A 12,686-nucleotide genomic window follows, 5' to 3' on the forward strand; every position below is an offset into this window, starting at 1 on the left:
AAGTCAATAGGACATATTCTTCAAAACAGCTGGTACATGCTACATGGCATTTCCTGGTATATAAGGGAAGTCACTGCCCCATGGCCCTTGCTGAGGTCTAGCAGGGTGTCTGGAACAGCACCCTGCCGCCAGTATTGCAGCTGCAGTGCCGCCCAGAGCGTTCTTTGGACCCTACGTTCTGTACGGAACCGTGGCCGGCGGTTCGATTCCCGGCAGCCCGACAGGAGCAGAGTGCGACGTAGCGGAAGCCCGACAGCGCTGGAAATCCTGATCGTGGATAGGTAAGTATCCACTAACCTAACCTAACCCCCCTAACCCTCCTTAGGGGTGCCTAAACCTAACTCCCCCCCCAAGTGCCTAACCCTAATCCCCCCTCTAAGTGCCTAACCCTAACCACCCCCTTCCCCGCTACCTAAACCTAAGTCCCCCGGGGGGGTGCCTAACCCTAAGTCCCCCCCGGGGGTGCTTAACCCTAACCCTCCCTCCCCCTAGCCTAACCCTAACCCTCCCAGGGGGGTGCCTATCCCTAAGTCCCCCCCGGGAGCCCTAAACCCAACCCCCCCAGCAGCTGTCCGCTCGCGGCGCCCGGCAACACTACGATCGTGATGCTGGGCGCCGGTTTCCCAGCGTCGGGGAAATGCGGGCGTCTACATCTAGACGCCCGGCATTTCACCCATGCCGGGATAAGACAGTCGGGAAGCCGGCTGCCGGTATATAGGCAGTCGGCTTCCCGATTGCTTCCCTTCTGTACAGTCGCTCAGGATGCTCTGGGTAGTGCTGCCGGCCCACCCCCTCTGCATGACATCATGTGCTCACGGGAGTGACATAGGGCACACTGCAGCCATGTTACGCCAAGGTATGTAGAGGCTGTTTAATCATCTCAACCATGGAAAGCATGTTTGTGTTTTAATATGTTCAACAGTACGTTGTACATCTAAGGACAGGTGAAAAGTTTTTGATAAAACAAAACTTTAAGACTAGACTTACAAGAAGCAGGCTCAGAGTTATAGGAAACAGGCAAACTATCATGAAAAAGCTACTTCTCTGTAGCAAAACTGTTTTATCATGTTGTTCATTATGTATAATAACTACTTTTCTCTATTGATTGTGCCCTTCCAGTGAGCAAAGGGGGCAATAGGAAATTCCTTCTGAAAAAAGAAGAATCTGTATTGACAGGCCAGATATGACATACCCAAAGCATAGTAATAAATTATCATTTTATTCTAGTTGTTTTCAAACTGCCAATGGTTTGTTATACAATTGAATTCCTCCCCTGCTGTTTTTGACCGCACTTTAATTGACCTGTCCCCAGTTCCTCCCTGTCTGCACTCTGAGCCTGATTCAGAGCCGGACACTCTGACCAGAGCGCTCGCTCTGAATCAGGGCCCTCCTCCATGAAAATGGAGCGGCCTCCTGGCCGCTCGTATAGCTGTGGGTGACCACCCACAGCATATGCGAGCGGCCAAAAAGATGGTCACGATGGTCTTGACCATCGGACTTGCGACGGAGACCCTGCGGTAGAGTCTCCCTGCCACAAGCCCTGGAGTGATTTTGGCTCTATCAGAGCCAAAATCACTCCCACTGACATCACTAGTGATGTCAGTGGGGCCGGCTTCAGACGGTAGGCGTTCCCATGGGAACGCCTCTGTCTGGCAGGCACGCCCCCGGCATGCCCACCAAAGGGGGCGTGCTGTCAATCAACATCCACAGCACGCCCCCTTTGGTGCGAGACCCGGAGCGATGGAAAGCCCGTCGCTCCCCGGGTCTCGCGCATGCGCATGACGGAGCTCCCTCCGTCGTGCGCATGCGCAGTGGGGTACATCGACCCGCTTGCGAGCGTACTGCTGCTCGCGAGCAGGTCTGAATGACCCTCTCTATCCGATGTAACGCCCCACACTCTGCTGCTCCATCCACCCACCCCCGCTCCCCTCCACTGCCCATACTTACCATAGTCCTCCATCTAAGTTAGGTGTGTCCCATCTCCTTTGCAGGGTGATCCATTGGGGCAAGCACCCTGGCTCCCACTGCGCATGCATATTGGAGACGAGACAGACCTTAGTAAATTGTTATATATATTCCGGTCTGGCTTCTCACAATATGGCACCAGATATTCCCACCTTCTTCTAATACATCCGATATGCCGTGCCGCTACAATTCTTGCACGTTGGGTGAACTCAGATTGTAAAATAGTCTTCTACAATAAGAACCTTGTGTGATCTGTGTAATTTATGTGAGTCAATGTAATTGCTCCACTGCAAGTCACAAACTAGCAATATGCTTTCTGTAAATGTTATGAAAAAGGCCTAACAGTATTATAAATAAAATATATATATATTCATAGGACACAATTTAAAAGTTATAAAAGTTCTTTCACAATTACTTTTTGTGACGGTTACGCAAAATCAGTACACATTTCTCTTCTGGGCTATAAAAACAACAAGAGCAATATCTGAGCCATTAGTTGGCTAAAACTGATCTGTAGTTTTTCTTGTAGTCAGTCACATTTTTGTTATAGGCTGGGTCAGTAGGATTGTTACAGAACAGTTGATGATTTCTTCAACCCTTTACAAATAGGCGATCAAACTTGTCAAATGTCTCCATCTCGTCCAATGTGAGGTTAGTTCCTTTGAGCCTAGTGAGTGAAGATAATGACACATAAGAGACAACATATTTTACAAGTTGACAAACTGACTCTACCGCCTCCAACACAGACATAGAGGGGGATTATTCTTTTTTTAAACAGATTAATCTTTCACATCCTAATCATTGCAAAAGAGACACTAACATGCACATACGGGAATAATTATGACATGAAAGATTCATTTATTCCGGTTACAAAATAACGACTACAGTTGTTGTAAAAAATGTAGCCAGCAGATGCTTGGTACATTTTTGGCCTCTAGTATGATTTGTTTAAAGATGTTATTAAGAAACATCCATCATATATGGAATTTATTTGATATCTGCTTACAGTATATTCCTTTAATAAGTATTTAGTTCCTGGAACTAAACATCACAGACCACTGAAACAGGATCCTAGGACTGTAGCAGACATATTTCTGATAACAATTCACAGTAATCTGACTAAACTATTACATCTGCACAGTAAACGGGAAGTTTGCATTAGCTCTTCAACCACATGAAAAATTGGGTAACTCTGTAATACCAATGTTTATGGCTTGTTCAATGAGGCTGAGGTCAAGGAGGACACAGAGTACTGTGACCGGTCTATTGGAGACATGAAGCTTATGTTATAGCCGATCAGTGACATCTCTGAAACAGATTGCAAAAACATGTATTTGTTTTACTTCACAGTGAACCAATCTTATCTGCAAACCTGTATTTGTTCATCCAATGCCTGAGTGTTTGCTCGGCTCAATGTATAAATAAAGTATAATACAATAACTTTAAAGTGACAAGGGCCTAATTCAGCACGGATCGCAATTGCAACCATGTACTTAGATCAGCCGATTGTTGCGTAATGCGCATGCGTATGCACGGCGATTACGCACACAGACAGGAATCCATCGCAGAGTGAGTGACAGGCCATAAGCATTTGTGAGTGGTGAAGGGGTAGAAGCAGGGCCGGCCCTAGCCCAAATTTTTTGGTAAGCGAGTATTTTTCTGGCGCCCCCCCTATGCAGCGCCCTCGGTAGTGGTCCCCCCAGTGCAGTGCCCTTTGTGTCCCCCGTAGTAAGCCCCTTATATAGTGCCCCAGTAGTACTCCTCCCCCCCATGCAGTGCCCCCAATAGTGGTACCCCCCTATGCAGTGCCCATTATATAGTGCCCCTAGTAATAGTCCCCCCTCTTGTAGTGCCCCCTGTAGTAGCCCCCCTTGTAGTGCCCCAGTAGTATTCCCCCCTTGTAGTGCCCCCAGTAGTATTTCCCCCCCTTGTAGTGCCCCCAGTAGTATTCCTCCCTTGTAGTGCCCCCAGTAGTATTCCCCCCCCTTGTAGTGCCTCCAGTAGTATTCCCCCCCTTGTAGTGCCCCCAGTAGTATTCCCCCCTGTAGTGCTCCCAGTAGTCCCCCCCTTGTAGTGCCCCCAGTAGTATCCCCCCTGTAGTGCTCCCAGTAGTCCCCCCCCTGTAGTGCCCTCAGTAGTATTCCCCCCTTGTAGTGCTCCCAGTAGTCCCCCCCATGTAGTGCCCCCATTAGTATTCCCCCCCTTGTAGTGCCCCCAGTAGTATTCCCCCCCGTAGTGCTCCCAGTAGTCCTCCCCCTTGTAGTGCCCCCAGTAGTATTCCCCCCTGTAGTTCTCCCAGTAGTCCCCCCCTTGTAGTGCCCCCAGTAGTAATCAACCTCCCCCCGCAGTAGAGACATAATAAAAAAAAAACACTTATCTGACACCCGCTCCTGCTCCCGCCGCCGAGATCAGCTCCTCCGTCCGCCGCTTTGCATTATGGGAGTGACGCGTCTGTCTGACTCATCAGCTGCTAAAGCAAACACACAGCTGCCGGCGCCGTTGTGTTTGTGCTGTGTAGCGCTGACCGAACTCCGTCCGGTCAGCGCTACACACGCGGTGCAGCTGTGTCACAGAGACACAGTCTGCACCGCGGCCCGCATGGTACGCAGCTGAGGCGCCCTTCACTATGTGGCGCCTTACGCAGCTGCGTACCATGCGTAACGGGAGAACCGGCCCTGGGTAGAAGTTGCTGAAACGTAGGCGTGCCTGTCCGCTTGAACGCCGTTGCATGGGCGTGAATAAATTAGCCACTGCGGTTGCCTACACAGTACTCACTGCGTGCGACCAGACTTGCAATTTCTGAGACAGGTCAGACCTGCTGTAATTGTACGTGACGGGCCCATGTTCTCCGATGTCACCGATGTATACGCAGGACTGCGAGGCATTACGGATGTGAGGAGGCAGTAGTGGGTGTCTCTATGCTGGCTTTGCGGTGGCAGACAACATATTTTTGTAGCTTCATTGCGTGCGATTACACAGTTGCGATCCATGCTGAATCAGGCCCCAAGGCTCCATGAATGCTGGGGATGCTGAACTGCCCTGTTTGCCTGTAATTATGGTTAGCTTGGAGATCTCCATGATTTTGGAAGAGGGGAGATTGTGTAGGGGCATTTTACAGAAGTGTCAGTGTCCAATACAGCTCAGCTTGCTATTGATTCACGAGGAAGTGTCTAATGTGATGTCAGCATAGAACTCAAAGTTAAAACATAAGCAGTAATGGGTAATAGTGGCCAGTAGTCATCAACAGAGCAGGGATCCCTGGCGTCATGTGCTGCCCCCGCCCCCAAACAGCTGACATCACATATGGGGATAGGGCTGCCGGCAGGAGAAAGTGTAAATGCTCTGGGTGTTCCTATACCCTGCATGGCGTGTGCCTGGAGCATCCTTTGGATGATCAGAGCAGCACTGCAGCGGCTCTACGTGCTACAGGGTGCTGTTCCAAGCACACTACTAGCCAGATGCAGGTGCTTTGGGGCAGTGATGGTGCCGCCCTGTTTTGCATACTTACATGAGTTTAAAACATGACATTTCCTTTCTTAAGGTATCCATACACGGTGTGATAAAGCAGCCGATCCGATGGATTGGTACGATTTGGCTGCTCTATTGTACCGTGTATGGGGATATCGGACAGAGTGCACACCCGTGGGGTTGTACATCGCACCCCCAGACTTGACTACAGGTTCAGTTGATCTGGGGATGCGATGTGCAATCCCATGCAGCGCTATGCATGTGGGGGAGGGGGGAGCCGGCATATCGGGCGGTCAGCCACCCGATCGCACCGCGTGTGGGGACAGTCCGATATGTCGGATCCCCTGTCGCGTAGCATGCTACATATCGCACAGTGTATGGCCAGCTTTAATGTAGATATATGTTGAGCCTTGGTAAAATGTGTTTAGTCATTGTTTCTATTGGACAGTACAGCCCAGAGATCAATGTTTCATAAAAAAGTGCGCAAAACCTATATTCAATTGTAAATGATTAACTATAAAGTCACATTTATCACATCTTGTTTTACGTAGTCAAATTATATATATACTCAAAAAAGCAATAAAATTCCAATCATAAAGGCTGACGCCTTAATGGACGTGTTCCTTGTGCAGTACAGATAAGGTATGCCATCACACCCTGTGATTAACTGCAGATTCAGCACTCTCACAAAGTGAGATTGTTGTCACTCACAAAATTGTGGAGCTGCTAATTCATAGAATTGTGTGCTCATTGGAATACACACATGCAGTCTATGCAACTGAGGTCTGAGCAGTTACAGTATGTGGCACCCACATCCCACTCAGTGCCCACAATCATCCCATTCGGGTTACCACAACAATCCCACTGAATTCCAACATCCTTCTCACTCCATACATCCATCTCATTCAGAATACACATTCAGCTCCCTAATTTCTAAAACTATCATACTCTGTCTATGCATGTACACTATCTGTGCCTCCATGCTGCTCTATCTTCCCCAATCCCTACAGCTGTGTAGTCTCCTAACTGTGCTATTCTTTATTCTCTCATCCACACAAATCTGTCTTTCTACATCCACGCTGCCCTGTCTTCTTGCATCTGTGCCACTATGTTTCTTTCCACCTGCACACTACCTTCCCCCCAGCCACACCACTTTGTATTCCCCCCACCCGCACCAATCTGCCTTCCCCAATTCCTAATGATGAGTGTTCTCCCATTGTGCTAGTTTGTATTCCCTCATCCTACCAATCTGTTTTTACCCATTGGCGCTGTTCTCTCTTACCGCATCCATGCCACTCTGTACCCCCATCAACATTGCTTTATTCCCCGAAAACATGCCACTCTGTCTCCCCTGCATCTGCACCACTGTTTTTAACCCATCTGCATCACTTTGTCCCCCTCATCTGCACCACTGATTTCCACCCATCTGCATCACTTTGTCCCCCCTCATCTGCACCACTGATTTCCACCCATCTGCATCACTTTGGATCCCCTCCATCTGTGCTGCTTAATCTTCTCCCCCTCTCCACGCCTTTCTGTCTCCCCCATGTACACCACTCTGTCTCTTCCCCCATCCACCCCATTCTTAGTCCATCTGTGCAGCTCTATCTTCTGCTCAGACCTAAGTTGCATAGACTGCATGTGTGTATTCCAATGAGCACACAGTTCTATGAATTAGCAGCTCCACCATTTTGTGAGTGATAGCAATTTCACTATGCAGTTAACCACAGGGTGTGATGGCATACCATATCTGTATTGCACAAGGAACACGTCAATTAAGACATCAGCCTTAATCATCGGAATTTCATTGCTTTTTTGAGTTTGAGTGGCTGAAATTCAGTAGGTTTTGTGACTTGTTATAGCCGGCACTCTCTTGCTGTAATTAAACAACTGCGTCCGGTGCCTTCCTCATCTATACCACTCTGGGTAACACAATAGGTAAGATCTAAAGGAAAGAGGCGGCTCCCAGGCGACTTTCAATAAATCACAACACATCCCAGTTGTATATCAACGTTTCAGAACTTAAATTTCTAGTTCTTTCATCAGAATAACTCACAGATTACAAAAAACACCTTTTACACATAACACCATGTGACTTCCACTGACATTTTTGTAATATGTGAATTATCCTGACGAAAGAACTAGAAATCTAAGTTCTGAAATGCAGATATACAACTGTGTCATGTTGTGATTTATTGAAAGTTGCTTGAGTGCTGCCTCTTTCCTTTGGATCATATCTATATATATATCTATCTCTATATATCTATCTCTATATATATATATATATATATATATATATATATATATATTAGGGGTGTGCACCGGCCACTTTTCGTGTTTTGTGTTTTGGTTTTGGATCTGGATCTTTCTTCGTGTTTTGGATCTGGATTGGTTTTGCCAAAACCACCCTTCCGTGTTTTGGGTTCTGGGTTTTGGATCTGTATTTTTTTGAAAAAAAGCATAAAAACAGCTAAAATCACAGAATTTGTAGGTTTTTCAGCTCCTATGCTATTATTAACCTCAATAACCTTAATTTCCACTCATTTCCAGTCTATTCTGAACACCTCACACCTCACAATAGTGTTTTTATGTCCAAAAGGTTGCACCGAGGTAGGTGGATGACTATGCTAAGCGACACGAGTGGGCGGCACAAACACGTGACCCATCTAGGCGTGATACTGCAGTGGCAGACAGGATGGCAGTTTGAAAAACTAGGCCCCAAACTGTACATAATGCAAAGAAAAAAAAGAGGTGCAAGATGGAATTGTCCTTGGGCCCTCCCACCCACCCTTATGTTGTATAAACAGGACATGCACACTTTAACAAACCAATCATTTCAGCGCCAGGGTCTGCCACACAACTGTGGCTGAACTGATTGGTTCGTTTGGGCCCCCACAAAACAAGCTGGCAATTAATGTGTCCCTGCACAAACTGGCTCTACGGAGGCAAGATGTCATCCTCATCCTCCTCATCCACCGATTCCTCACCCTCTTCAGTGTGTACATCCTCATCCTCACAAAGTATTAACTCGTCCCCACTGGAATCCACCACCACAGGTCCCTCTGTACGTTCTGGAGGCTGGTCTCCCTGGAAGAGCTGATAATTCATTTTGATGAACATCATCTTCTCCACATTCTGTGGAAGCAACCTCCTACGCCTTTCGCTGACAAAGTTCCCGGCTGCACTAAACACTCTTTCGGAGTACACACTGGAGGGGGGGCAACTCAGGTAAAATAGAGCCAGTTTGTACAGGGGCCTCCAAATTGCCTCTTTTTCCTGCCAGTACAGGTATGGACTGTCTGACATGCCTACTTGGATGCTGTCACCGATGTAATCCTCCACCATTCTGTCAATGGTGACAGTATCATATGCAGTGACAGTAGACATGTCAGAAATTGTTGCCAGGTCCTTCAGTCCGGACCAGATGTCCAAACTTGGTCCTGCCTGCCCTGCATCACCGCCAGCGGGTTGCTTAGAATACCTAAGTTTTTTCCTGGCAGCCCCAGTTGCGGGAGAAAATGAAGAACGAGCTGTTGACGTGTCACGTTCCGCTTCAGCTGACAGTGTGTTCACCAGCAGGTCATTGCACCTCTGCAGGCTTGTGTCGGCCGGAAAGTGAGACACCACATAGGCTTTAAACCTAGGATCGAGCACGGTGGCCAAAATGTAGTGGTCTGATTTCAACAGATTGACCACCCTGGAATCCTGGCAAAGCGAATGAAGGGCTTCATCCACAAGTCCCACATGCCGAGCGGAATCGCTCCGTCTTAGCTCCTCCTTCACTTTCTCCAGCTGCTTCTGCAAAAGCCTGATGAGGGGAATGACCTGACTCAAGCTGGCAGTGTCTGAACTGACTTCACGTGTGGCAAGTTCGAAGGGCTGGAGAACCTTGCACAACACGGAAATCATTCTCCATTGCGCTTGAGTCAGGTGCATACCCCCTCCTTTGCCTATGTCATAGGTGGATGTATAGGCTTGAATGGCCTTTTGTTGCTCCTCCATCCTCTGAAGCATATAGAGGGTTGAGTTCCACCGCGTCACAACCTCTTGCTTCAGGTGATGGCGGGGCTGGTTCAAGAGTGTTTGCTGGCGCTCCAGTCTTCGGCACGCAGTCGCTGAATGGCGAAAGTGGGCAGAAATTTTTCGGGCCACCCAAAGCATCTCCTGCACGCCCCTGTCGCTTTTCAGAAAATTCTGCACCACCAAGTTTATTGTGTGAGCAAAACATGGGACGTGCTGGAATTTGCCCAGATGTAATGCCCGCACAATATTGGTGGCGTTGTCAGATATCACAAATCCCCAGGAAAGTCTAAGTGGGGTAAGCCACTGGGCGATGATTTCCCTCAGTTTCTCTAAGAGGTTGTCGGCGGTGTGCCTCTTACTGAAACCGGTGATACACAGCGTAGCCTGCCTTGGAACGAGCTGGCGTTTCTGAGATGCTGCAACTGGTGACGCTGCTGCTGTTGCTGCGTAAGGTGATACATCTACCCAGTGGGCTGTCACAGTCATATAGTCCTTAGTCTGCCCTGTTCCACTTGTCCACATGTCCGTGGTTAAGTTCACATTGGGTATAACCACATTTTTTGGGACACTGAGGACATTTTTTCTGACGTTTCTGTACAGTCTCGGTATTGCCTGCCTAGTGAAGTGGAATCTAGACGGGATTTGGAACCGGGGACACACTACCTCCAGCAATTGTCTAAATCCCACTGCACTAATGGTGGATACCGGACGCACGTCTAACACCAACATAGCAGTCAAGGCCTCAGTTATACGTTTTGCTTCAGGATGACTGCTGTCGTACTTCATCCTCCTCGCTAAGGACTGTTGGAGGGTCAATTGTTTAGTAAAAGTAGTGGTGTTCCTACTTCCTCTCTGGGATGATGAACGACTCCCAGCAGCAGCAACAGCAGCAGCGGCAGCAGGAGGCGTAGCAATGCAGGATCCTCCGGAGGAATCCGGGATAGGAGAGTCAGTCATGCCTGTGACATGGCCTGCAGGACTACTTCCGATCCTGACTAAGGAGGAAATTGACGAGGAGGGAGTTGACGGTGTGGTTTGCAGGCGCTTGGATACAACAGGACAACGGGATTTAGGTGTCCCTGGACTGCTTACGGTCTTAGCCAAAGTTTCTGAACTTGACAGTAACTTATTATGAACGCGCTGCAGGTGCCGTATAAGGGAGGATGTTCCTAGGTGGTTAACGTCCCTACCCCTACTTATTCCACCTTTACATAAGGTACATATGGCAAGACAGTTGTTGTCCGGATTTGGATAGAAATATTGCCAGACCAAAGAGGTGGAATGTTTGGTCTTCTGCCCAGGCATGACCGTGATGGGCTTTTTCATCCCACGGACAACAACTGTCTCCCCCGGAGCCTGATTTAAACAAACCACATCACCATCAGAATTCTCCTCGCCAACTTCCTCCTCAGCGCCAGCTACACCAGTATCCTCATCCTGTTGTACTTCAACAGTGACATCTTCAATTTGCATATCAGCAAGTGGACTGTGGGTGCTCCTTTCAGCACTTGCAGGGGGCGTGCAAATGGTGGAAAGAGCCACCTCTTCCCGTCCAGTGCTGGGAAGGTCAGGCATCGCAACCACCACCACACTTGGACTCTCCTTGGGGATTTGTGATATCATCTTAGAAAGCACAGTTCTTCGCTGTGCTTTTGCCAGCTTAACTCTTTTGATTTTTTTTAGTGGGAGGAGGGCTTCCATCGTCATGTGAAGCTGAACCACTAGTCATGATCATACTAGGGATCGACCTTAGCCGTTCCTTGCCACTCCGTGTCGTAAATGGCATATTGGCAAGTTTACGTTTCTCTTCAGCTGATTTAAATGTTTTTTTCAAGGTCATTTTCCTGAACTTTGTCATTTGGGATTGTATGTGCCCTCTATTATGACATTGGGCATCGGCCTTGGCAGACGACGTTGATGGCATGTTATCGTCTATGTCATGACTAGTGGCAGCAGCTTCAGCACTAGGAGGAAGTGGTTCTTGATCTTTCTCTATTTTATTTTTATCGGAGAAAGTTTGGTCCTCCATTTATGTTATATCGATTTGATATATACGTGCGGCTAAACACAGAAAATATTTCTTTATTTTTGCTGGAGAGTAGTGCACTTTGTGGGTTACACCAGCCTTTAAGAAATGAGCCAGCCGGCTCATTACTTACGGGACACAGGCGCACGCTTGGCGCTGCTCCTTTGTTGATGCACGTGCGGCTACTGCGCACACAATTCACAAACACAGAAAATAATTTTTTTTTTGGTTTGGACTGGAGTGTACTTTGGGGGTTACAGCACCCTTTAACGGTCAAGCCAGCCGGCCCTTTACTTATGACACAGGCGCACGCTTGGCACTACTTTGTTGATGCACGTGCGGCTACTGCGCACACAATTCACAAACACTGAAAATATAATTTTTTTTGGTTTGGACTGGAGTGTACTTTGGGGGTTACAGCACCCTTTAACGGTCAAGCCAGCCGGCCCTTTACTTATGACACAGGCGCACGCTTGGCACTACTTTGTTGATGCAAGTGCGGCTACTGCGCACACAATTCACAAACACACAAAAAATATTATTTTTTTAGCACTTGGGGGGAGCACCCCTGATGGACAGAGCACCCCCTGGACAACACTACAGCACCCCTTTAGGACTGGGACACTGCACAGGACTTTGGAGTGGACACAGCCCCTATGGAGAACTGACTGCACAACACAGTCCAGCCAGCCCCTATGGACTTTGAAGTAGTGGACACAGCCCCTATTAACAACAGCAGCACAGCACAACACAGCCAGCCCCTATGGACTTTGAAGTAGTGGACAACAGCAGCACAGCGCAGCACAGCACAGCAAAACACTACTCTGCACTACACTACACTACACTAACAGCCCAGCCAGCCCTAACTCCCACCCTCCCTCTTCACTGTCCACAGCCGAGTGAGAAAATGGCGCCGACGCGGGTACCTTATATAGGTTCCAAAACCCGCGAGACTCGGAAGGCGGGATGATGACGTTTTGCCTCGATTTCAGATCCGAGTCAGGCGGGAAAAGTCGAGCCTGACTCGGATCTGCCTCGGATCGGGGGGGCTCGGGGGGGTTCGGATTTCAGAAATCCGAACCCGCTCACCCCTAATATATATATATATATACATATATATATTGTGGCAAGAACAGGATAGATAGATAGATAGATAGATAGATAGATAGATAGATAGATAGATAGATAGGGGTGGCTATTCAAA

At 48.3% G+C, this 12,686-nt stretch overlaps 1 protein-coding gene across 1 annotated transcript in view; it reads right to left on the bottom strand.

Moving 5' to 3' along the window:
- Positions 1-1,932: 1,932 nt before the first annotated feature.
- Positions 1,933-12,686, bottom strand: part of NOD2 (nucleotide binding oligomerization domain containing 2) — an 85,918-nt gene continuing 75,164 nt past the window's right edge. The window contains 1 exon segment of the mRNA XM_088471951.1: positions 1,933-2,632. Within this exon segment, the coding sequence (XP_088328077.1) occupies positions 2,557-2,632 (76 nt within the window). The 3' untranslated portion in view covers positions 1,933-2,556.

This window comes from Taudactylus pleione, unplaced genomic scaffold, assembly GCF_031769625.1.
Source record: "Taudactylus pleione unplaced genomic scaffold, aTauple2 ptg000117l, whole genome shotgun sequence".
NCBI classification, from domain to species: Eukaryota; Metazoa; Chordata; class Amphibia; order Anura; family Myobatrachidae; genus Taudactylus; species Taudactylus pleione.